Raw genomic sequence first — 25,643 nt, 5'->3', positions numbered from 1 at the left:
TTTGCACTTCTAGTCTCTAGAACTGTTAAGAAAATAAATTTCTATTGTTTAAACTACCTAGTCTGGAACACTTTGTTATGTCAGCCCTAAGCAAACTAAGACAAATACTAACTACATTTTTTTAAGAATTAAGTTTTCTCAAATGTACAGCTTGAAATGACATTTTTAATTTCAAATGTTCAGAAGTAGGTAGGCATTTTCACCCTTCAGCAGAAACACCACCACCACTTCCGCAGTCTTTAAGTTGGTTTTGCTAAGTACAAGCACCTCAGTTCCATGTACAGACCTTCAAGATTATAATAACCCTCACAGCTCTTCGCAGGACAAAAGCACAACAGCTGGGTGCAATGGAGAGAGTAGACAATGTCAGGAAGACCTGGTTTCTAGTCCAGAACCTGCAATTAACTGGCATGTGGCCTTGGGTAAGTCACCTCCTTCTCTGTGTTGATTTCTTTAAAAACTGCAACTGAACTAGGTGATCTCTTAGATCCATTTATGCTCAAAAATTCATGATTCTTAATGATGGTTATAAGCACTCTGCTGTGTGAATAAGCATTTCACGGTCAAGTTAAGTTTATAAAAAACCTCACTTGGCCATAGGGTTATTTTACCTTTTCCTGACAAAAATGTCTTATGTTTTTCTAAAAAAAAAAAAATTGATCTAGTTACATTTATGGAGATTTTATAGGTGATCCAGCAAAAATCAGTAGTGTTTACATAAGTTTACAATCTGTTAAAAGTAAATTCTGTCTTCCAAAAGATTCTGGAGTAAAAGATTAAAATAAATTACTGTTTAGACTCCTACAATCCAGTATTTAAAGAAAGACCCCAGAAATAAAACACACTTATCTAAGGAAAAGCAATATACAGACAGCTCATAAATGCATTACCCTTTAATTAAAAAGGACAAATTTGGTTTGAGATCATGCCTCGTATCTCAAAATTTATGGACACTAATCCCAGAAGGAAGCGAAAAACTGAACCAGACTAGAAAAAGTGTTCCAACTCTTTTTTGGCATTTCACATATACCTCTCTCTCTCTCTCTCTCTCTCTCTCTCGTGTGTGTGTGTGTGTGTGTGTGTGTGTGTGTGTGAGAGAGAGAGAGAGAGAGAGAGAGAGAGAGAGAGAGAGAGAGAGAGAACTCAAGCAAGTGCACGCCAGTATGTACTCATACTAAAGGAGGAGTGCCATAGAAAAAGTCGCATTACAGGACAACTACAAAGCAGTTTGCTCATCAAAATGAGAATTGTTACTTAATTTAAAAAGAAGGGGTTAGCAGACTTAGGGTTTTTTCAGTTGCATAAATATGTGCTTGCTACTGTCTATAACAAGTTTAGATGGATGGCTATGAAAAATAAAAGAAAATATGACATCATTAGAATTACAGGTAAGACAAGGGGAAACCCGAAGTACAGACGAGAACACAGAGAAACTTTAAGAGCGTACAGATGTCATGACATTTATTAAAAGGCATGCTACAATGCTACACTGTTAGGAAAAGAGATTAGAGATACCAAGTAATAAGTCAGCAAATATACAAACTGAATGAAAATGGACTATCCTGTAGTGTACAGAAGCTTGAATTAACCATGCACTACGCATTTAGAAAATATGTTTTTTAATATTTTTTCATCTCTTTGCATTTATAACAATTCACTGCAACAATCACAGAATCCTCCCCCCCACCCAATGCCACAAACTGTGTTACAAATGAAGCTGGTACTGCTGCTTATCAAAATATACAAGACCATCGATGTTTTATATAAAACCACTTTATATGCTAACTTGTTCCCAACCCCCCCTTTTTTTTTCTTTTTTTGGCCTGGTTTAAAAAAATGTTGTTACAAATATTTACAGCATCTTCTGTTCAATGAACATTCTTATAAACTGAAAAAGGGAATCTTATGAACAGACCATGTAAAACACAAGACAATGTCAGAGGCTCCTAGCTGTGCTATTTTTTTCTTAAATACAGTACTGAAAATGCCCATTAAACCCTTGCCAACCTAATCCATTCTGTTCACATTTTAACTCCCATTTTCTCTAAGTAGTCTATTCACCATAGAAAGTAAAGGCCGCTTTGCACTGGGTCTTCTTTCAGAAAGGAGCTTGAGAAAAAATGCTTAATAGAAGTTAAAACCAGAAGTCAGTCTTTGGTCAGAGCAATGAGGTGACATTTTGATGCAAAATTTTGCTTGGTCAGCGATCTTTATAATTAGTACTTTCTGGATGCGGGATGAATTTTTTAAATATCTGGGTAACAATGGTAAGGGGGATAAAGGCCAGAGTATGACATCAAAAATAGCTATTAAAATATCTGTTATTACAACTACTATATAGATTTAAAAATTGAAAATAACACAAGAACAAAAATCGGTTTACAGTGCTGAATTAAGCTTGCCATAAGCAGCTTTCAATTATGACTATTATCACCAAGGTCATTGGACCAGACAAATATCCCTGTTCTCTGGAACACATGCCTCAGGTTACAAAAACAAAGATGACCACAAAGATTTAGAGCAGCTGTTCTTGGACCTGCACAATGCTATATTATGAATATTATGCAATAAAGGCAAAAGTGTGACTGAGACTTCATTTACTCAGTTACAATTCTTGTATGAATAGTCTGTGGGATAACATTCTTTTAAAACTATATAGTACATATTTCCTGAAAACCAGAATAGTGATACTACCTTAGTCTTGAATAGGAAGAATAGGTCAATTAAGACTACTAAAGAAGGCACATAAACTTTGGTCCCATTTAGTTTGTCTCCCTCTATAAAACCCCCGAAACTAGTATTTTATTAGTTTTCTATTTTTTAAAACAATTCACAACTGTTAGAATTTGCTCTGAAAAAAGACTGCAAATAGTCTTGTAGGTAACAACACAGCTCTTTTAAAAGACAGCTGAGTTATATTTTCTTTAAAGGAAAAGTTTTGTGCAATCTAAATTGTATTTCTTTTAGCACAATAGTAGAATATTTTAAGTCTGGCAGTTTTATTCTTGTTAACAGATCAAGACAAAGGAAAGGCTAAGAAAAATGCTTTTACGCATAGTCATTATGTCTTTTTGGTTTTAAAAATAGCAGTACACATTAGGTTTTCTAAGAGATAGGCTAATAGTTTGGCAAACTTTGGGTTTTTAAGTGACTCATGGGGGGGGCACATACTTTTGCGCTTGTCATCTTTTTTCCAAAAAAATATTTAGTGGGAAAAGAAGAGCAATTACATGATAACATTCTCAATGTATATATAAACTTTGCTGCCTTAAGGACACGGAGCTTTGAAAAGTTTACATGAAAATGAACAGACATTCCTAAGAGTTACTTCTAACCAACTGATGCACAAAACTATGATTACTATTGTAGACAGAGACAAAGAAGGCATTACCCTGCTCCCAAAAAGAATTAGGCAGACAGAAAGAAGTACATCTCTAAAAACTGTGAGAGATCTGCATCTTTCAACAATAGTCAAAAAAATAAAAAATAAAAAACAATGCCTATACAGATAAATGATCATAATATTTAGTCTTAAAGAATTTAATGAGCTACTGGATAAAATTCTGATACTGTTCAGTTATCAATTAAGATACTGGGTCATTTTTCTATTTGTATCTCACACAAAACACATTTTACTGCTCTGTAAGTTATTTAAATCTAAAAAAAATTTTTTGGCATAAATTGCTACTGTTAAACATGTACTGCTATTTTTTAAAAGTCCTGAATATATATACTTTGTGTAAAAGTGAAGACACTTCCAAAAGTGATAAGACAATACTCCTTAAAATAAAGCAAGCAAGCTTAAAAATAGAATACTATGTCAGCTGAACAGCAAAAACATGGCTTAGAAGATATCTAATAAACGCATGCCAAAAAGAAAAATACGAAGATCTAATTTTTCCACTATGCTGATATTTTTAAACTTTTTACAGAAAATATGCCAACACAAATACTGTAGACTTCTAGCATTCAAACAGCAAATAGTCCAGTATAGACAACACTGAGGTGCTACAGCTAATTTCAGACACAAATTGATGGTTTCAAACACACTATTTTAAATAAGAATACCTCACTTTTCCAAATCTTAATTTGATTAATCTTGTCAATAAATTAAAAGGTATGTGATGTGTATATGTATGTACATCAGAAGAGTGCATGTGTATATATACATATATACACATATACACACACTTATCTATACACACACATACACAAATCCCTGAAAAGGATTCAAATGTCTCTCAGATTTTAAGGCCACGCCCCATTTCAAAATTACATTCAACACCATTATGATCTCCCCTCTGCTACACTTTTGCTATGCTTACACACCAAATGTTCTGAGAATCAAATTACACAGCAATTCTAAACTTAAAGCAAATGAAACAATACAACTTAATTTTAACTTACCACTAAAAATTTGAATAGTGCCTATATAAAAGGAAAAAAAAGCAAACTTTGGGAGATTTCTCCAAGAAATGTTTTCCTCCCCCTTTACTCAGTGTTTCACTAAAAATACATCTTATAAATGAAAAAAAAAAAAAACTTGTTGAATGATTATACCTATCTATGCAGCCAATGCTATCCTGATCCACCCAGTAGGTCCCAATTTAGTGTCCTCCCTCCTACTCCACTAACATACTGTTGCTCAGTGTTGAGGGAATTCTGCTTTTAAACAACCCACAATGTCCTCTGTTGTCTCCAATTTTTTGTAAAATTTCTTTTGCAGAAACCTTCCTGTGTCCAAACTAATGGCTGGAATATAGCAAAAAGATTGAAATATTCATTTTAAAGGTGAGATGAGCCACTCCGAGAATCTGAGAAGTGTAAAAGTGGGGGACAAACATGTCCCTTTTGACAATTTCTGCTTTAAAAAAATCTGATCAAGCACTGAAGGAATAATTAACAAAAGCAAAGTTTCTCATTAAAAAGAAACAATTTTACATTATACAATCACTGAAGCAACATTAAAATGTACTCTTACATTCAACCAAAAGAAAACAGGACAGAGAATGAGAAGGAACACACTCTGTCACACTCCATTCATGTGGGCACTCAGTAATGAAGTTACAGTAACAAAGAAAAGCAAGTTCCCACTTGAGAAAAACCAAGTAATCCTGAGACAAAATATGATGAATGATAAAGGTGAGACAAGATCCAGAAACTGAGATTGCATTTCATAGGTCCAAACAGATGCGCCATACTGGCAATGGTCACAATGTGAAGAGGCCTACAGGTGTGCACTGAGTTATTCTCCAAACCATTTACCCTTCCCCAACCCATCTCTGCACCAAAGCACCATAAATTTGAATAAAAACTATTACTTACTGAAAACCACTTAAAATAGCAATGAAAAAAACTTTAAAATCCTTACCAAAACAGGGAAAGAAAAAACACTCACCAAGCCCACAATATAGCTTTCAAGATACTGAGATAAAACTCTAACCTATTGTATCATAAGCACATAATAAGGCACATAATAAGAAATTAAGTAAATACACAGTAATTCTGAGTAAGTATTACAGATTATAGTGGTACAAAAAACCCTTGAGATTATTTCTAAAAGAAGACCTTACCAAAAATAACTTTTAAAAATCTGTCAAACCATATGATAGACCTGAATATTTTCCTTAAGACTGTAAACTTTTTTCTGAAAACAATTATAAAAAAGTAGTTTTTAAGTAGAACTATTTTTTAAAATTTTTCTAAGATCATATTATATTACTCAGCAAATGTGTTATTTTGAAATTTAAAACATGATTTTTCCTAATAAAATTATTAATTATTCTAACACCTTAATTGATCCTGGCTGGAATTTCCTCAGGGACAGCTGAGACTCTTCATTTCTCCAAACAATCTTAAAAAGTTACAGATAAGCAATATTCAAAGGAGTGTGTTCCAGTGAAACAAACCATTGAAAGAAAACATGGAAATTTATAAATCTGCTTCCAAAACAACCTAATTTATATATAACTATCAATATAGGTGTAATAATTTATAAGTGAACAAAATTCTGAATCATAAAGTTAAAAGCTTGGTTGTAAGAAACTGAAATCACTTACATCAAGTAATTTTTAAAAGTTGGTATGCTTAAATTTTTTAAAGTACAAAGGAGTTTAGAAATGTATAAGGCTGATCTCGACCCAAACTAAAAAAAAGTCTGTCCTCTTGAAATCCAATTTAATATGGGGAATGAAATTACTGAAAAGTCTTTTCCTGAAGATCATTTTCATAGAAAGTATGGTATAAAGGAAACACATCTTTGATCACCTATTAGCAGGGGATACAGGGGGTAATCATCCCTTAATTTTTTGAATATACTTGAATAGCAAACTTAGAAAAAATTATTTGTGTAAAAGAGGCAGAATTGGTCTGGAGATGCTTCAGTCTATGTCTGAACGCTTCACTGAAATTATGGTCCAGTCTTAGGAGAAAAATTCACAGAAAAGTCAGATTGTAGATTTTGAGAAGGAAACTCTGAGGTGGTGGTTTTCTCCAAGGTCATGGTTATGAAGCTCAATGAGGGCCTGGATTGCTTCTTCCACAGATTCCAACTGAATAAGGGCCATTTTGCGATCTTTCCTGAAAATGGAATAAGAAATATAAAGTGTACAGAATTAATTTTGCCCATAAACCTTCTCCCCAACCCTAGAAGACTTCACTGAACTACCTTAAAATTTGCATACCATATTTAAACAAGGTTATTTACTTCTTACAAGCGAGGACTTACTGAAAGAATTTAAAAGCCTTCACTGTACATCCAGCTTCAGTAAAAAGGTTCTTCAGATCATCCATTGTAACAGAAGGTCTGTGAAAACAATCAGAGAATCAACCAAATATCTTAGCCCTAATTCTCAAATGAAGCAAAGAGAATAAAGCCATGCAATGAACACACGATTTGGAACTGCCCTGAAAAATGTTTCAGGTTGACACATACATGTCCTCAGACAATAGAATTTTGTCTCAAATCTTTTGCAAAAGATGTGGACGGGTATATAGAGAGCAAGAAAATCTTTCTATAAAGAGGTGGGCAAATGTAGGTTAACAGTTGTTAGTATGTGAAAGTTTATTATTGTATTAATATTTATTAATCATTGTATATTTATTTGCATTATAACTGTAAACCTCCTTTTGTTCACCCCTGTATTTATTCTTTCAAAGGATTAGTACCCATAGCACTGGCTTCAGTAATTAACTTTATTACTTCCAAAACTATTTCCTTAGTTTTGACTTGCTTACTATAGTCCAGAGTTCTACATTTTAAACTGCTTCCAGGGTAATTATGAATATGTGTATGTGGTAGTCAGGCTCTAAGATGGTCTCCAATTACTCTGGCTTTCTAGAATTCACACCCTTGAACACACCCTTGAACACACCCTTGCCATACTGAATAGAGATGTCCTCTGTAATCTTTAAAGGTATTGTAGAAATGACACATGTGATTTCTGAGGCTGACAGACACTGTGGTCCCCACCTTACATCTTGAAGCATTAGCTTTGGAGGAACCCAACTGCTATTTCATGGGGATATATAAGCAGCCATATGAAGAGGTTCTTATGACAAGCAAGGGCCTTTTGTCAATAACTGGGCACATGAATGAGCTGCTTAGGAAGTGGCCCCAATTAAACATTCAGATGCAACCTTATGAGAGACTCTCAGCCAAAACCACACCCAGCTAAGCAACTTCTGGATTCTTGACTCACAGTTATAGTATGAGATAATGAACATTTACTACCATGTTAAGTTTTGGGGTGATCTGTTACGTAGCAGTAGATAAGTATTACACTGGTCTATCACATGAGAGTCAACTAACTAAATGCAGACTCCTCATCTCACAACTGCCAGCAAGGTCAGTAGAGCAGAAAAATGAGTAGCTCTGCAAGGAAACAGATCTGTGTTCACATTCTATTTCTCATTCACTTGTTCTGTCACTTTGAGTAAGTCACTTAACCTAAGCCTCTCAGTTTCATTGATAAAATTAAACTCATGACCTTACCTCAAAGGTCATTATGGACAAATTGAAAGAGACAAAAAGTAGAATACAGTAGACCCCCTTAGTTATGGTTTTGCTTTCTATAATTTCAGCTACCTGCAGTTTGAAAACATTAAATGGAAAATTCATGAAATAAACAATTCATAAATTTTAAATTTGGTGCCATTTTGAGTAGTGGGAGGCAATTTGCTGCCACCCTGCCCCATTGCGCCTAAGAACCATCCCTTTGTCCAGCATGCCCACACTGTGCACTACACATCTGTTAGTGACTAGAACCCCAGCATTCGGGTCCCTATAGTGCTGGCTTTCCTCACTTCACTTATTAATGGCCCCAAAGTGCAAGAGTAATGATGCTGTCAATTCAGATGTGCCAAAGAAAAGCCATGAAAGGCTTCCTTTAAAAAGTGAAAAGGAGAAAGTTCTTAATAAGAGAGATCACATTTATGTAACTTTTATTATGGTATTTTGTTGTAATTCTACTATCTTATTATGTTGTTATTAATCTCCCTTGTGCCTAATTTATAAATTAAACTTTATTATAGGTATTATGTACGTATAGGGTCTTGAAACCTATTTCCTGTAAATAAGGGGGAAATACGGTAGTGGTACCAGGACTAGGGAGTAGAGGGAAATGTAGTTATTGTTTAATGGGTATAAAGGTTCAGTTTGTGACCATGACAAAGATCCAGAGCTAAATAAAGGTGATGGTTATATAACATCAATGTACTTAATGTAAATATACACTGAACTGCACACTCAAAAGTGATTAAAATGGTAAATTTCAAGTTGTGTATATTTTTCAAAATTTAAAAAAAAGTTTAGTTAAGAAGATTAAATGAGCCCTGGCTGGTATGGCCTTCAAACCAAAGGGTCACCAGTTTGATTCCTGGTTGGGGCGCATGCCTGGGTTGCAGCCCCAGTCAGATATTCAGTGCAGGGAGTGGGGGCGCATGAGAGGCAACCACATATTGATGTTTCTTTCCCTCTCTTTCTCCCTCCTTTACCCTCTGTTTAAAATAAATACATAAAATATTTTTTTAAAAAAAGATTAAACAAGGTAATACACATAAAACACCACCATAGTGCCCAGAATTTGGTAGATGGTTCAGAATATATTAATATGCTTTCCCACTTCTACCCACAAGTCCTGTGTATGTTGCAACTTGAGACCAGCTCCTGGATAAGGTATTGTATTTAAGTAGGTAATAATGACAGGAGCCTGCCTCTGTATCTAAATATGTTGCTGACTCTATAGAGATGAGCTGCTGAATTTCTAGATCAACATAATCTAGATTTTTTTTAAAATGGCTCCTCCAACTTCCTAGATGGCATGAGGTTTGAGCTATTGCCCAATTCAGATTCAAGGTTTCCCCAAGCAGCCTAATTGAAGACTAGTTGGGGGTCCAAGTGATCAACAGTTTTGAGTAGTTATTTTCTATACCTATTCATCTCCTATTCTCATTCTCAATAATGTTTTAAAACTTTACCATTCTCCATTCCCTCATCCTTTAAATTTCTACACACATATAAACATATACACCAGCTTTTTACCCACACTTTCCAAAGGTTTCACCTCTTCATATAATAGATTAAATCATACAAAATTGCCATCTTTGTTGGTTAAAAATTTCAAGAATTAGAATAGGGGTCGCTAGGTGTTTTCTATAAAGGGTCACACAGTAAACACCTTAGGTTTTGATGACCATACAATTTCTGTTGCAACTCTTCAGCTTTGCTGTCGCAGCTCAAAAGCAGCCACAGGTAATATATGAATGAATGAATGTGGTTGTGTTCCATGAAACTTTATTTATGGAACATGAAATTTGAATTTTATATAATTATCTCAAATCACAAAATATTTTCCTTTTGCTTTCCCACCACCATTCAAAAATGTAAAAAGTTTTAGCTGGCTCATGAGCCATACCAAAACAGATGGTTTTGGCCCATAGGCTGTAGTCTTACTGGTCCTAGACTCATAAGATGACTAAAGAACAAGTCTCCCACAACGCTGGTGAATACAGAATGGTCACCACAAAAATCACTTTTAGCTGTAATTAATGTTGATTGTAATTAACAATTATATATGGCTTTGCAGCTTACAGATAACACAGAATTTTTTAAACAAATTCTTAAATATATAATTATTTGATTTTACAAAGTTGGTTACTTAAGAGTCTTCTAAACAAAGGGATGAATGAATATATACCAATGCATATTTCCCCATAAACTTATTCTTATGCCCTTTTATAACCAATAAGTAACAGGTAACTAGTTGCTAATTTTCTTAGAAAGAAAATTTTAAAACACTGCTATCTTTTATTCTTGCTGTGTGGCCTGAAGATATAACCTAAGACATAATGGCAAATGAATCATCTCACAAGAAATTAGTGGACAGGACAACCGCTACATTAAAATAACTTTAATAGAGTTTTTACCTCTCTTAAAACGTGTTATTTATTGTAATAATTATGAATTATTAGCCAACCATCTAGTAACCAAGTAGATTAGTAACCATCTAAATGAGTAATAACTAATTAGGTACATACGGGATGTTGGAAAGATGCAGAGTGGCTGACGGTGGAAAAATATTCTGGAAGTTTTTAGAGCCAGGCTTTTTGAAGCGATGCAAAGGACTATTACTAAAATCCTTAGTCAGACCTTGGTCTTCTTGTCCCTCTCGAGGAAGCTGAACTGTTTGATGTTTGGACAGTGTAGCACGAAGCACTTTTCCATAAAGTCTCTGACCGCTCAGATGGTTCATTGCTGGTGCACAGGAAGAAAATAAGAAAAATTTGGGTATTAAGATAGAACCTCTGTAAAATTTGTCTAAATTATCAAAAATTCTTTTTATTTAGTCATTTAAAATTCTGTTGTTAGTTTGAGGGTAAAAATGGTTATAAATTTAAAAACTCTTACATATAGAAATATATTAATGATTTAATTTTACTACAAGGAAATAAAAGCAGTCAAACTAAAAGTAACTATCTTGCCAGCACAATGCTAGGAAGTTCCAGAGTACCTGAAATGTAGCAAGGGCTCAAGAAAATGATTAGTGCATAAATCAGTTTAATCTCAAGCAAAGTATGTTTTATAAAAATTCTGAGTGCTAATAGTCATTGCAACAATGAACAGTGAGAGCACAGAATGACACTTTGTTGTACCATCATTATGAAGTTTGCCCAAACTTTTGTCATGCAACAGTTCTAGAAAACTTAATTTAGAACAAAAACAAGCAATCAAGAAGAATATAACTAAACAAGGCAAGTGATATTTAGTAGTTTAAACTTAACAGAAAAACCCTGGTCAAAGCTCTAAATAGCAGTATGTTCAAGTAGATAAATGAACTTCAAAGAGTAATGAATATTTTTACTTTTTATAAAATACAAACATGTTCGAATAATAATAAAGACATTAGCACAAAGAGGTACTCTTCAGTAAAAGTATATTTCTACTAGTGGTAAGTTTATTTTATAGGAAAATTCATATACAAAAGGGAAAGGTCACTGTTATCATTATTAATCATTAGTACCTAGCTGAGCTTGATTTGCATCTGCCATTTGAACCAAAGCATTTTCTTTCTTATTAAACATAATCTTCACTCGATGTACATCACCATATACTCCTAATTAAAAAGACAAAAGAAAAGTTTTTAATGCCTGACTGTATAATATTTAATTAATTTTACTAATACTTTAAAAGGTTTCTTTTCTCACAGAGGTGGGGCAAAAGTAGGTTCGGAGTTGTGAATATACGAAACAGAGCTTATTCTTGTATTATTAATTATTAATTATATTATTTTCAATATAAACAACTGTGAACCTACTTTTGCCTCACCCTGTATACATTCCCTGGGCAATTTCATACACACACTCCCAAATTTGTATGTCTTCTATGTTCCACATCACTCCTCTCCTCTTCCCACTTCAGTGTTCACAATCTCTGTTGATAAATATTACCATCATCCAAATACTTGCTCTAGTTAGACACTTGGAATTAATCTTTTGACTTACTTTCTTTAAACTCGTACCTTCAATGAATTACCAATGATACTATGGCCTAAACATCTATCACATCTGTGTACTCCTTCTCATTGTCATTACCGTCAAAGCTGTCATCATCACCATTTCACATCTGCACTGTCACAACAGCCTCCTAACTGATTCTACCAGAACCAATTTTTCTGCATTGGTGTTCCCTATAGTGAGTCTTACATACCAAAGGACAAGCAAAATGATTTGTTTATACAAAACCATCATGAGAAATTATTTAACTACTTTTTAATATATAGATAAAATTATAGGTAGAAGTTTCTATAATATCAAAGGTATTCTCTCATTTTTTCCCATTCAGCATATTAAAATATATTGCAGTTTATGTGCCACAGGGTATCATCAATATTACAAAAATAAGACCCTTAAGGAGTGTTGTTTATCTTGTGGGCAAGCACCTAAGAACAAATGAACTTAGAGATGAGTGGTACTTTTAAAATTGAAAACAATACAATTATTCTTGTCCTTTTCACAAATATGCTCACAAATTTCACAAATTTTCAGAAATAACAAGTGTCTGAAATAGATACTATTTTAAAAAAATAACACAATTTGTTCTTCAAGCTGAGGATGATTTTTTTAATGAGAAATTAACTACTTTTAGAAAGAAATGTGCTTTGACTATTAAAGAGACCTATGAAAATGTACATTTATATATGATTTCATTATTGAAAATTAATAGAAATGTGTAATCAATAAAAACTTTTACTACAAATAAGCATAAAGGATCTTTGTGAGGTGATCAAAATGTTCTAAAATTGGACTTTGATAATAATAATAGCCGCACAGTTCTGTAAACTTACTTACAATCATGGTGTTGTGTGGTATATTGTCTGGCTATAAATTGCACATCTAAAATGCAGTTTAAAAAGCCCACTACCCACTCAAAAAATTTAAAACAATTTTCTATCATAGTAAAAATTCTTCCAAATGGAAATGAGTTTTAATCCCATTTGTTAAAAATATTCTAAAACAACAGTTTTCAAGATCAACTAATTTAACAAGAAATGAAACTTTTCTAACAAAAATTAGTGGATTAGACTGAAAAATTAGTATCATAATTAATTGGGTACAGCAGCAATGAAACATCTCTATTTATAATGCATATACTTAAGAGGTATCTTTTTCAGTTATGACAACCATTAAGATCAAGTACTAAAATAAAGGGAATTTAAAATCAGTCCTTAGAATACTGAATCAAAATACAAAAGATTTCTGAAAATAATAAAGCATATCAAGTCATATTTCTCACTAAATGTTACTACCTTTTTATGAAAAGTTTTCATCATTAATAAAACCTTTAAAATATTAAATATAGCTTATTTAATTGCTCATATATTTAAACATACTACACATAATGAATACAGTATAAGATGGATGAAGTATATGAGTAATTAAGCATATATACATTAGGAGTACATGCTAATTTTTTTAACTGAGAAACACTATTAGAAAGTTTAGAGACTTGTAAAACCTGAATCTCATTATGCCTCTCTCTTCCTTAAAAGTATTCAATGGTTCCCCACTGTTCTTAGATTAAAACCAAGCTCCATAACTCAGCTTACAAAGCTTTTCATGATGTTGCCCGTCCATGTGTACAGCTTCAACATGTCTCTCTCTTACACTCTCCACTGGACTTGCTTCACTTCCATGTTCCAGCAGCTCTCTCTCTCACTGCCAGTATCTGAAAAGGCTATTTACCTTCCTTTTTCTGCTGGTTAACACTTACTCATTTTTCACAAGTCAGTTTAACTATCATTTCTCTTGGTATACCATCTTTGATTCCCTCAATGAGGTTAGGACTCCCAGGTACATATTTTCTTTTTTACAAAACTTTATCATAATTACTTACTAAGTCTTATTAGCTGCTATAGCATCAGTCAAACACTACTTGGCACACAGAGACAGTCAATAAATATTACTGAATGATGAAATGTGTTCAATCCATATCACAGACATAAAAACAGCAAAGAACCCCCCCCCAAAACCTCAAACACCAAAATACAAAAAACTACTTACCAAATAAGATAAACAGTCCATGTGGTGTGATAAGCTGAAAAGGACAATACAAAATCTAAGTGTCTAATTTAAGTAGAAATTTAAACTAAATAGTAAATAGTAAACTAAATAGTAAACTAAGTTTACTAGTAGTAGTAACAATTGACTTTGTTTAAAGCATTTATATTATATAGTTCCTCTATATATACTAGTGTTGAATTTTAATAAAAATCACTGAAATAAACTTAAAAATTTTTATCTGAATACAACTTTACATCAGAAACCACTACAGACCTCCTCCTGAAAGACTTTTATACTTTGCAACTCACATCAGGATTGAGATTGGTGACAAGCAGAACAGAATTTCCTGGTATACCACTAGCCCCAGGAATGGCCATCCTTCCAGTGACAGCAGAGGAGGCGAGTGTGAGAGGACCGAGAGCTCCAGGAACAGCTGGGACTGACAGACCTTTTTAAAACATCAAGAGCATTTCATATAGTAGTTATCTGGAGATTATAACACTTACTAAGTAAATCAATGAAGACAAAAACAAACATAGGTAAGATAATGTGTCAAAGCTACCATAAGGATTACAAAGGCCAGTTTTCTGACCTACAGAGTCTGTCTATAAGTCAAGTTCTTTGTTCTTTCATGTTATCATAGTCAGTGTTCTATTACCAATATAGTAATTTGCAGAGCAACTAAATTCACTGGTTCTAAAAGCCACTAGACTTCTCAGAGAATCTATCCACTATCGGCACTCCTTCATTTCTTGAAATACGTATATTTCGGCACATTTCTATAGCATAGATAGAATTTTCATATTGACTTCTACCATAAAATAAGATATAAATGAGGTCTGTCTGAAGAAAGTCCAGCCATTGTTAACATTAACAATGGTTTGCTAGACATCGATGTAAACTGGCAGCTAAGGAGAGTGTGTACTGGAATGTGCATGTATACACAATAATGACTTCACTGTACTAGTCAGTGGGGGTGGTAGAAACCCTTGAGTGAGCATGTGTACTGTGTGGCTGTCACATTCAAAATGACTGAGTAAGTAGAGCAATGAATCTGCATCAAATTTTGCATTAAGCTTAACATTCCTCCATGGAAACTATTCAGATGATTCAGAAGGCTTTTGGGGACAATGCAATGAGTGCTGCACAAATAAAAAGTGTGGAACAAATGCTTCAAAGATGGTCAAGAATCTGTTGTAAGTGATCCATGTTCTGGAAGGCCAGCAACAAGAACACCTAAGAAGGTTGAATGTGTAGGGGCTGCAATCAGCAAAGATAGGTGACTAGAAGCTGATCTGGGGATTCCAAAACTCACACTGTCTGAGATTTTGACACAAGATCTTGCCATGAAACACGTGGCAAAAATCATTCCACAGTTTCTGCTACCAGAGTAGAAGGAACACTGTGCTGCAGTTGCTAATGACTTGATTCAAACTGCTACCAATGAACTAGACTTGGCGACCTGTGACTTCTGGTTTTTCCCAAAATTAAAATCACCTTTGAAAGAGAACAGATTTCAGACCATAATGAGATTCAGGAAAATACAACGGGGCAGCTGATAGTGATTCCAACAAAGGATTTTGCAGTGTTTTGAACAGTGGAAGAGAGGCTAGGAGAACTGTGAGGTCCCAACGTGCCTACTTTGAAAGGGACTGAAGCATCATTGTCCTATATACAATGTTTCGTGTATCTTCTTCAATATATGTTTCTATTTTTCATAGTACATGGCTGGATACTTGCTGGACAGACCTTGTATATTTTAAAAATATGTGAGCACAAGTCACAAATATACATGCTACATGGTACTGCATGTTCTAAAACTGGATTGTGAAAATGGCTGCACAAGTCTGTAAATTTACTAACAATCACTGAGTTGTATGTCTAAGACAGGCACACAGCCAGAAATGTATGACATTCTATATGGGAAAGCAGTATGTAACTTTGTAAGTCCTATACACATATTATTACTATCAACTATAGATTTGCAGAATTCAATATTCTTTTGTATCAAGAATTTTCAAGCTCTCTATTCCCCTGGATATTTCAGAAGTACTGAAATTTCTATTATACTGCAATACTGACACCATATACTGTACTTAAAACATTACACCTTCTCTGAAGGTCTTACTATTTGGGTTCTCAGCTTAAAAATTATCTAAGGTAGCCCTGACTGATGTGGCTCAGTGGGTTGGGCATTGTCCTACAAACTGAAAGGCTGCCAGTTTGATTCACTGTGAAGGCACATGCCGGGGTTGTGGGTGAGGTCCCCAGTTGGGGGCATGAGAGAGGCAACCGACCCATGTTTTTCTTACACATCAATGTTTCTTTCTCTTTCTTCCTCCCTTCCCCTCTCTCTAAAAATAAATAAATAAAATATTTTTTAAAATTATGTAAGTAAAATCTCTAGTTTATATAAAATGAACCAATTCCTCGATTCACTGATTCTTAAAGCTCGAAATTCCTTGTAATAGATATGATCTTGCCACTTTACCACAAACCATGCAATTAAATTGCAATACAGTTTGCATTCAGACTATTGGTATTTTGCTTGATAAATCTAATATCATTACTACTATCCTGCTGAATTTTAAAATTGTGCACAACACATCTCAGGCTGGATACCTTTCCATGAAACTTAATCAATAGTTTTTCACATGACTCCTTCTGTCCCTCTAATCCAACCCTACAACTTCTGAATAACTTATTTTTTCATTTAAAATTTTTTTCAATTACAGTTTACATTCAATTTCATTTTGTATTAGTTTCAGGTGTTCAGCATATTGTTTAGACAATCATATATATTACAAAATGTTCCCCCTGATATTTCAAGTACACACCTGGCACCATACATAGTCATTCAATATTATTGATTATATTCCCTATGCTGGACTTTTGTAGGCCTATCATATACTGCCAAAAGCACACCTTAGCTACACTGTAGGATCCCCATGTGTATGTATGTGTACTTGTACATACATAATCATTCTTTGGTATCCATGGATGCCCACAAATATCAAATTATGAGGATGCTCAAATCCCTTATATAAAATGGCAAAGTATTTGCATATAACCTATGTACATCTTCATATATACTTTAAATCATATCTAAATTACTTATAATACCTAATACAATGTAAATGCTATGCTCTGTGAATGCTTGTTATACTGTACTGTTTAAGGAATAATGACAAGAAAAAAGTCTGTATGCGTTCAGTAAATACAATTACTGTATGCATAACTATATATATACACAGTACACATCAGTAACATTGCTGTCTCTGAGTATTTTCAATCCACATTTGGTTGAATCCATATATGCAGAGCCCATGGATATGGAGGGCTGACTGTATATCCCCCTGCAAGACCCTGAAAGTATTATCAACTTCCCTTTCTTAACATCTACTACAGTATTTTATACATAGTATTTCAAAGAGAAATATCTAAAATGACAAAAACCTCTATCACTACTTTGAAATGTTTATCAGTTTAACATTTGGGGGCTTCAAAGAAATAAAAACAGTGTACAATGCCTGCATTTTAGTGGAACAGGCAGAATATCCATTTAACATGTTAACATGTCTTAAAACCATCAAAACCCTGAAACTTAAACCTTGATCAATCTTCATACTGCTCTTTCCTTTTTAATTAACTTCATCCTGTCCATCAAAGAAAAGTAGTTAAAGCTGCCTGAATTAGAAGGGTAGGATATAAAGATTATTGCCAGAAAGCAACCATATTGTGACTTAAAATAGTTATATTCATAAATCAACTGGAAGCCAGAAGTATAATATGTAGGCTAGCTTAATATTAGTGCCTCTCTTCTAATTGTCAACCTCAAAATTTTCTTTAGGAACCAGAAATAAAACCACAAAGAAATTTTTTCATCTCCTTAAGTGATGATCAAACTTATTTGTTTACTATTTGGAAAAGAGTGAGAGTCATCTTGCCATGTATAATGTGCTCCCACATATAATGTGCACCCACATTTCTGGCCCAAACTTCCAAGAAAAAAAAATTTTGTTTTATTTTTTTAACTCAATTATTTATTTGTTTATATTTAGATATCTGCGTTTTGTATTATAAAGGAATTTTAGCATTTATTTTTGAACATATTATGGTATAAGAAATTTTATGTAACAAATAATTACCAAACGTAAGAACAGATACAAAGTATTTCTAGTACAAACCATGTGTAATTGCCCATCCTTATTTTTCCCTCAAAAATTTGGTCAAAAAAGCGTGCATTATACATGGCACAATATATTATCTCCATTAGCTAAAGAAAAAAAATACATACCCCCTGAAATGAACAGCATGCACACCATCTTACGGTAATCTTCTGAACTCATTATTGACCCCTCCCCAAAAAAGATACAGGATTTACGAGTAAGTTGAATACTAGATGCTTATTAATTCAAGTATTTACTGACTGCATAATACGTACTGAATGTCACCAACAGTTTGAGGACAAACGTAAGACACGGGTCTGTTCAACAAAGACAGAAGCAGTCCACACCATTTTATAAAATATCCAAAAAGGCAAACCTAAGGTTATTTAATATAGTCAACCTAAAGTTATATGTGCCAATGGCAAATATAAATGATGCAGAACATATAATGGAGATTTGCGATTGAGAATAGAACCAGAGAGAATTATTTGTAAATATAAGGAAGCTGGGTATCATACAATAAGCCACTACTATGGTTGATAAATACTTTTATTGTAAATCCTTCAAATATGGTAATAATTTTCACCTTGATAAGTTCCTAGAAAATAGAGAAAATCAGAAAAATAATTTCAAATGCAACTTTAAAAGAGTCACCTGTAGCTTGAGGAAATCCAATGGCTGGGGCAAATCCAGCAGCCCCTGCATATGGTGAGGAAATTATACCTGGTGCACCTAATGGGAAAGAGAAGCTAAAATAAATATAATACCTTCTATAAATATGGTTATAAAAGCAGTATAAAATGGATATTTGAGGGAATATTATTGATAAAGAGATTCTGCTATGAAGTAAAAATGTATTGAACAAGTTATCCTTAATGTATGAGTAAAGAGTCTCTGCCATTTACAGAAGCCAAACCCTTTCAAGTGGGTTCAAGATATAAAAGTACAGCTCAACTGTTATTTAGTTTTGAGTTATTAGTTTGTTTCTTAGTTTTGTTATTTAGGTTGAGATTCTTGTCCTTGTTTAGTGGATTGTTTCTATGTGAAAATCATCAAATACTTACTCAGTTGTACTGCACCTATGTGGTATAGCACTGATAAAAGGAAATATGAAATAAAAATCCTTGCCTTTGAGAGGTTTACAAACTAAAAATATAATTAAAGGAAATTTGTATGCTGAATATCTAGCAGTTTAAATACAAATGTACTGCAAGTGGTCTAAGAAGAAGGGATCATAGAGGATTCACTCTGATTGTCTGGAAAAGTTTCTCAAAAGTAAAAACTTGAGCTAGACCTTACGTATTGAAAAGCACAGTGTTTAGTGTGTACTAGATGCTAAACAAATGCTGGTACTCTTCTCTCTCCTTTTAGAAGCCTGGTGACTATGCATCATCAACAAAAATGGGACTTAGTTCCAACGGAGGAGTCAGTATTAATAGAAAAACAATTTGGTTTTGGACATGTCAAGGTGGAGGTAAAAACATTCAAATGGAAATGCCCAACAGTGGAAATGAGGGGACAAATTCAGAATAACTATTATAAGAAACAGAACTGTAAATCATCTATGTAGAAATAAATATAAGAAAGCATGCCAATGAGAGCCTTCAAAAATGCCACTTAAAAGGGCACACAACAAGAAATGAAGAATCTGCTAGAAACAGAGTCTGGGAGTATTAGTACACTTAAGTGGTAGAGGAAGGAAGAGGATATTCTAAGGAAAAGAGAAAAGAACAGCTTTAGATAGAAAAATGTGAATTACAGTTCTTCAGGATCTAGATAAACTTTTTAGGGGTAAGGGGCTCAAAAGGTTAAAAAAATGAGAAATGTACAAGATAAAGAATAATTTTAGAGCAACAGTGGAAAGAAAGTTAGATTGTGAGAGTCAAAGGAAGGATTTTTTTTTGTTTGTTTAATGATAGGGTGATGGATATATTTATAGAAAGTAGAATGTAGGCTGTATTTTACAAAGGAGGTAAAAGCTTATGTAATTTTTTTCTCTTCATTGAAGAGAATTATTTAACAGAATTAGTTAAGTATATAGCTGTGATTTATTAAAATAGTTAAAAAATATACAGTCATTTAGATTTAGGGATAGAGCCAGCAGAAAGAACTGAAGATACAAAAATAAATAACTGACAGAATAACTGATACAATAAGAAGGGAAACATACTTACTGAAAGCATATTATGACCTCAAACATTCTTCCAGTGCTAAGAAAGCACTGAATGAAAAAGACAAGAATCTCTGTCCTTGCTAAACTTATATTCCAATCAACTGAAGATCATAGGTAAAATGAGTCATTTTTACAACAGAGTAACTATATTTAAGGCATAAGGGAAGACAACAAAAAAGCTTCAATATGGATATGAATTATAAAAATGTATACTAGGAAGTTAAACATAAGAAGAGACATGGAAGATTGTGTTGCTGTTCCCAAATAGTCACTTGCCCCTTCCCTACAGCTCTGGCCAGTCATTTGACTTGCAGTGCCTCCTCCTATGGGAGGAGCATGCATTCCTATGCAACTCCCACTGCATTTGATCATGTCATAGAAACACACAGATGGACATGCTGACTCTATATAGCAGTTTTAAGACCTATTATTGTATAAATCAACTCTTATTTTTTACTTTCTGCCGCAAGAATGCCACATCTCCAATACAGTGAAATGAAATGTCCAGGCCCTAGATCACAAAGGCATATGAATGAAGGTTGCAAAAGCAGATTCACAGCTGCCTATGTGTTGATGCTATGAGAGAAGTAAATGTCAATTGCTGTAAACCCTGAGATTTGGGGAAACAAGGGAGGTACTTTTTAAACACAACAAAGAGACTAATACAGATGCCGACTGAGAGGGGTATGAGGCAGACCAGCAGTAGGTTTTAGGGAAATGAGGAAAATTTTGAGACAACTATTACAGAACATAAAATAGTGATACATACAAGAACTGGAAAACAATTACCAGGGTCAATTTTTAAATAATTATTTACACTTAGAATATGATTAGTAGGAAAATCTGTTAAAATTTGAAGAAAAGAATAATTTATAAAGTTTCCTTAAATCTGCTCCTCACATAAAGCAGAAACAAAAATATTGTAGCAAAGTAACTGGTTAGATAATAGGTTAGTATCTTTATGAAAAGATTATACAAACCTTTAACAAAACGATCTAAGATTTGAATGATTAAGAATAGATATTTGGAAAATGTACCATCACAATAGTATTAAGGCAAAACAAATTAACAGACATTTTTACCTATGAAATCAATTTATCAGTGTCATTTAAGCTTAATGTCCCAACTGGAGAATGATTAAATATACTGAGTCACTTAAACAAAATACAGAGCCATTCACAATATTACAGAGTGTGTACTATGAAAAACACATAATTATAATTATGTTTTTTAAAAATGTGGGTGCAGTAGCAGATTAAATAATATAGACCAACCTTATTGCAGAAAATGCTCAATGATAGAATAAAAATGATGTTTAAAAAAAATCTAACAGCTGACAAGATAAATAACCAAGCCAAAAACCAACCCAGTGAAGCTAAGCTTTGGTTTTGTCAGCCTGTGGGGTAGTAGACAAGACACAAATTCTAAGGTTAGCCCAAGGAAGTCACTAGGAGGGCTTCACAACATTAATCTAGAAATGTAAGCCTAAAATAATCCAACTGATTTATTTACTCCTCCGATGCTCAGAAGACTGCAAGGAAAGTTACTTACATGTCTAGCAAAGAAGGATCAAAAATGTTCCTGGAAAAATTCTAACCATATGCAAGTTGTCATGCAAATTTACAGCCCAAATTCCTATTTTTAGGAGTCCACAGGGAAATTAATAAAACTCAGAATTTAGATAAAGATGGTTCAAATATTGTTTTAAAAAAGTAATTTTATTGATTATGCTATTACAGTTGTCCCATTTTTTCTTCTCCCTGTATTCCCCTCCACCATGCAACCCCCTCCCACCAGCATTCCCCTCCCTTAATTCATGTCCATGGGTCATACATATAAGTTCTTTGGTTTCTACATTTCCTATACTATTCTTAACCTCCCCCTGTCTATTTTCCACCTACCATTTATGCTTCTTATTCCCTGTACCTTTTCCCCCATTCTCCCCCCTCTGATAACCCTCCATGTGATCTTCATTTCTGTGATTCTGTTCCTGTTCTAGTTGATTGCTTAGTTCATTTTTGTTTTCTTTTTAGGTTCAGTTGTTGATAGTTGTGAGTTTGTTGTCATTTTACTGTTCATAGTTTTTATCTTTTTCTTAGATAAGTCCCTTTAACATTTCATATAAAGAAGGGCTTGGTGATGATGAACTCCTTTAACCTGACCTTAGCTGGGAAGCACTTTATCTGCCCTTCCATTCTAAATGATAGCTTTGCTGGATAGAATCACCTTGGATGTAGGTCCTTGCCTTTCATAGCTTGGAATACTTCTTTCCAGCCCCTCTTACCTGTAAGGTTTCTATTGAGAAATCAGCTGACAGTCTTATGGGAACTCTTTTGCAGGTAACTGTCTCCTTTTCTCTTGCTGCTTTTAAGATTCTCTCCTTATCTTTAATCTTGGGTAATTTAATGATGATGTGCCTTGGTGTGTTTCTCTTTGGATCCAACTGCTTTGGGACTCTCTGAGCTTCCTGGACTTCCTGAAAGTCTATTTCCTTCACCAGACTGGGGAAGTTTTACTTCATTATTTGTTCAATTAAGTTTTCAATTTTTTTGCTCTTCCTCTTCGCCTTCTGGCATTGCTGTGATTCAGATGTCGGAACGTTTAAAGTTGTCTCAGAGTTTCCTCAGCCTCTCCTCCTTTTTTTGAATTCTTGTTTCTTCATTCTGTTCTGGTTGAATGTTTCATTCTTCTGTTCCAAATCGTTGATTTGAGTCCTGGTTTACTTCCCTTCACTGTTGTTCCCTGTATATTTTTCTATTTCACTTTGCATAGCCTTCACCTTTTCCTCTCTTTTGCGACCATACTCAACCATTTCTGTGAGCATCCTGATTACCAGTGTTTTCAACTCTGCATCTGATAGGTTGGCTATCTCCTTGTTGCTCAGTTCTTTTTCGGAAGTTTTGATATGTTCTTTCTTTGGGCCATGTTTCTTTGTCTGGGCACACCTGTTACGTTGTTAGGGGTAGAGACTTAGGTATTTGCCAGGCCAAGCCATTTCACTGTGTTGTGGCACTGTATGTGGGGGAGGGGTCAGAGAGGAAACAATGCTGCTTGCTTGGCTCAGCTTTGAGTCACTTCTCCCAGTACCCACAAGCAAATTAGGGCCTTCTGGTGCTTATTCTAGGTGGGTGGATTTGTGTACATTCTAGAACTTCCATGGGTCTCTCCAATGAAGTCTCCTGTGAGGCTGCAAGTTTCTCCCACCACGCAACCCCCGCAGGTTTTTATAGCCAGAGGTTTTTGAGACTTTATTTCCCTGCGCTGGAACCCTGGGTTGCAGGGTCTGTCTCTCTCCCCAGCTGTTCCTCCTGGTTTATCTGAATGCAAATGTGGGACCACCTGGTTTGCCAGCTGCCACCTTGCCACACATCCTCTCCACCCTGGCTGCCTGTTTCCGCCCCTCCTACCAGTCTGAATGGATGTTTATTCTTTAAATCCTTGGTTGTTGGACTTCCATACAGTTTGATCTTCTGGCAGTTCTGGTTGTGTTTTGTTTTTAAATATGTTGTTGTCCTTCTTTTGATTGTGTGAGGAGGCAAAGTTTATCTACCTACACCTCCATCTTGGCTGGAAGTCTCACTATAGAGCTTTTAATATTGAAGACAAGTAAATTCTCTCTAGAGGTATATACCACCTTGATCCTAAGCCTCAAAAAATTCTCGCAATCAATTATACAAATATAATGAATAACTCATCAAAAAAAAAAAAAGAAAAGAAAAAGTGTTTTATTACAGAAATACAGCTGCAAAGATTTCAGACACTGCTCTGGCTGGTGTGGCTCAGTGGATTGAGTATGGCCCTGCAAACCAAAGGGTCACTGCTTCGATACTCAGTCAGGGCACATGCCTGGGTTGTGGGGCAGGTCCCCAGTAGGGTGGATACAAGAGGCAACCACACACTGATTTTTCTCTCCCTCCCTTCCCCTCTCTCTAAAAATAAATAAATAAAATCTTAAAAAAAGGATTTTGGACACTAGAATTATCAGATGAAGATTTAAAGGCATGTTGAAAAATATCTGTAGGGCAGGAGTCGGTTTTTGAAAAAGAACCATATAAAATTTCTAGAAATGAAAAACCATTATTGAAATCTAAAATGACCAGAAAAAATTAAGAACATATTAGACAAGGGTAAAGAGACTGTTAATGAAATAAAAGTTAGACCCTAAGGAGTTATTCAGAATGCAGCTCAGATATAAAGAAATAAAAAATATGGAAGTTTGAGACACTCAGAATAGAGTAAGAGGGTATGGTATAACAGGTCTAATCAAAGTTCCAAAAAGTCTGAAAAAAAAATAGTGGGGACGGTAAATATACAGAAAGATAATTTCTAGAACAACAAAAAGATAACCTACCAAATCAAGAATCCCAATGAGCTCCAATCAGAACAAATCATACTGAAACTACAAGACATCAAAGATAAAGAAAATATCTATGGAACAGCCAGAGAGAAAGAGCAGTAATTATGTTGACTGCTGACTTTCTCCAAGCAACAATGAAAACCAGAACACTGCAGAATGACTTCTTTAATATATTGAAAAAACAAAAACAAAAAAACCCCCAAACAACCCAAAAAACAAAAAAAACTATCAATCTAGAAGTCTATACTAAGAAAAATATCTTCTAAAATTGACAACAAAATAAAGACATTTTGGACAAATAACAACGGCAAATGTTACCACAAACCTCCCTAAGTAAAATACTGAAGGATGGGCTTTAAGCACAATGTGATTCCCAGATAGCATATCTGTATTGCAAGAAGGAATGAAAAACCTCAAGAATTATATGAGACTTAATCTAAGTGAATACTGATTATATAAAACAACACTAACTAATTGCTAGGTAAAAATAAAATTTTAAAACATAATATGAGTTCAGAGGAAGTAAACAAAGGTACAAGGAGTTAAGGCAGCATGAGCAAAATCTGAGGGTATCTGGAGAAAAGCCCTCTAGGCAGAAGGAGTAACCAGTGGAACAATCCAGAGGTGGGAACATAACAAACATGTTTTAGAAACAGGAGGGATATCAGTTTGGTCGGCAGAGGAGCAGGGAGGGAACATCAAAGGAGATATGTCAAAAAAGTCAAACTGGAGGGGATGGTATATGGCTTGGTAATCCAATATAAGAATGTGGGTGTTTACAAGAATGAAAACCTTTGGAGGGTCATCAGCATTAGACTGAATTATATGACTTAGTTTTCTTATTTACATATAATAAACTATACATATATAAAATGTACTATGTGAG

The 25,643-nt window shown here is 34.3% G+C and overlaps 1 protein-coding gene across 5 annotated transcripts in view; it reads right to left on the bottom strand.

Annotated features, from left to right (window-relative positions):
• Window positions 1-1,434: 1,434 nt before the first annotated feature.
• The window catches only part of PTBP3 (polypyrimidine tract binding protein 3), a 93,966-nt gene continuing 69,757 nt past the window's right edge, over window positions 1,435-25,643 (bottom strand). For all 5 annotated transcript variants that reach the window (XM_024562059.3, XM_024562060.3, XM_024562061.3 and 2 more), the window contains 7 exons: window positions 18,882-18,959; window positions 14,367-14,506; window positions 14,059-14,092; window positions 11,520-11,612; window positions 10,537-10,753; window positions 6,728-6,805; window positions 1,435-6,579 (listed from right to left, as the gene is read on the bottom strand). In XM_024562059.3, coding sequence (XP_024417827.2) covers window positions 6,447-6,579; window positions 6,728-6,805; window positions 10,537-10,753; window positions 11,520-11,612; window positions 14,059-14,092; window positions 14,367-14,506; window positions 18,882-18,959 — 773 coding nt within the window. In that variant the 3' untranslated portion in view covers window positions 1,435-6,446. The remainder of the gene's footprint in view (window positions 6,580-6,727; window positions 6,806-10,536; window positions 10,754-11,519; window positions 11,613-14,058; window positions 14,093-14,366; window positions 14,507-18,881; window positions 18,960-25,643) is intronic.

Source organism: Desmodus rotundus, chromosome 1, assembly GCF_022682495.2.
Source record: "Desmodus rotundus isolate HL8 chromosome 1, HLdesRot8A.1, whole genome shotgun sequence".
Taxonomy (NCBI): domain Eukaryota; kingdom Metazoa; phylum Chordata; class Mammalia; order Chiroptera; family Phyllostomidae; genus Desmodus; species Desmodus rotundus.
Note: the sequence above shows the minus strand (reverse complement) of the source record. Positions and strands in the feature narration are given on the sequence as shown.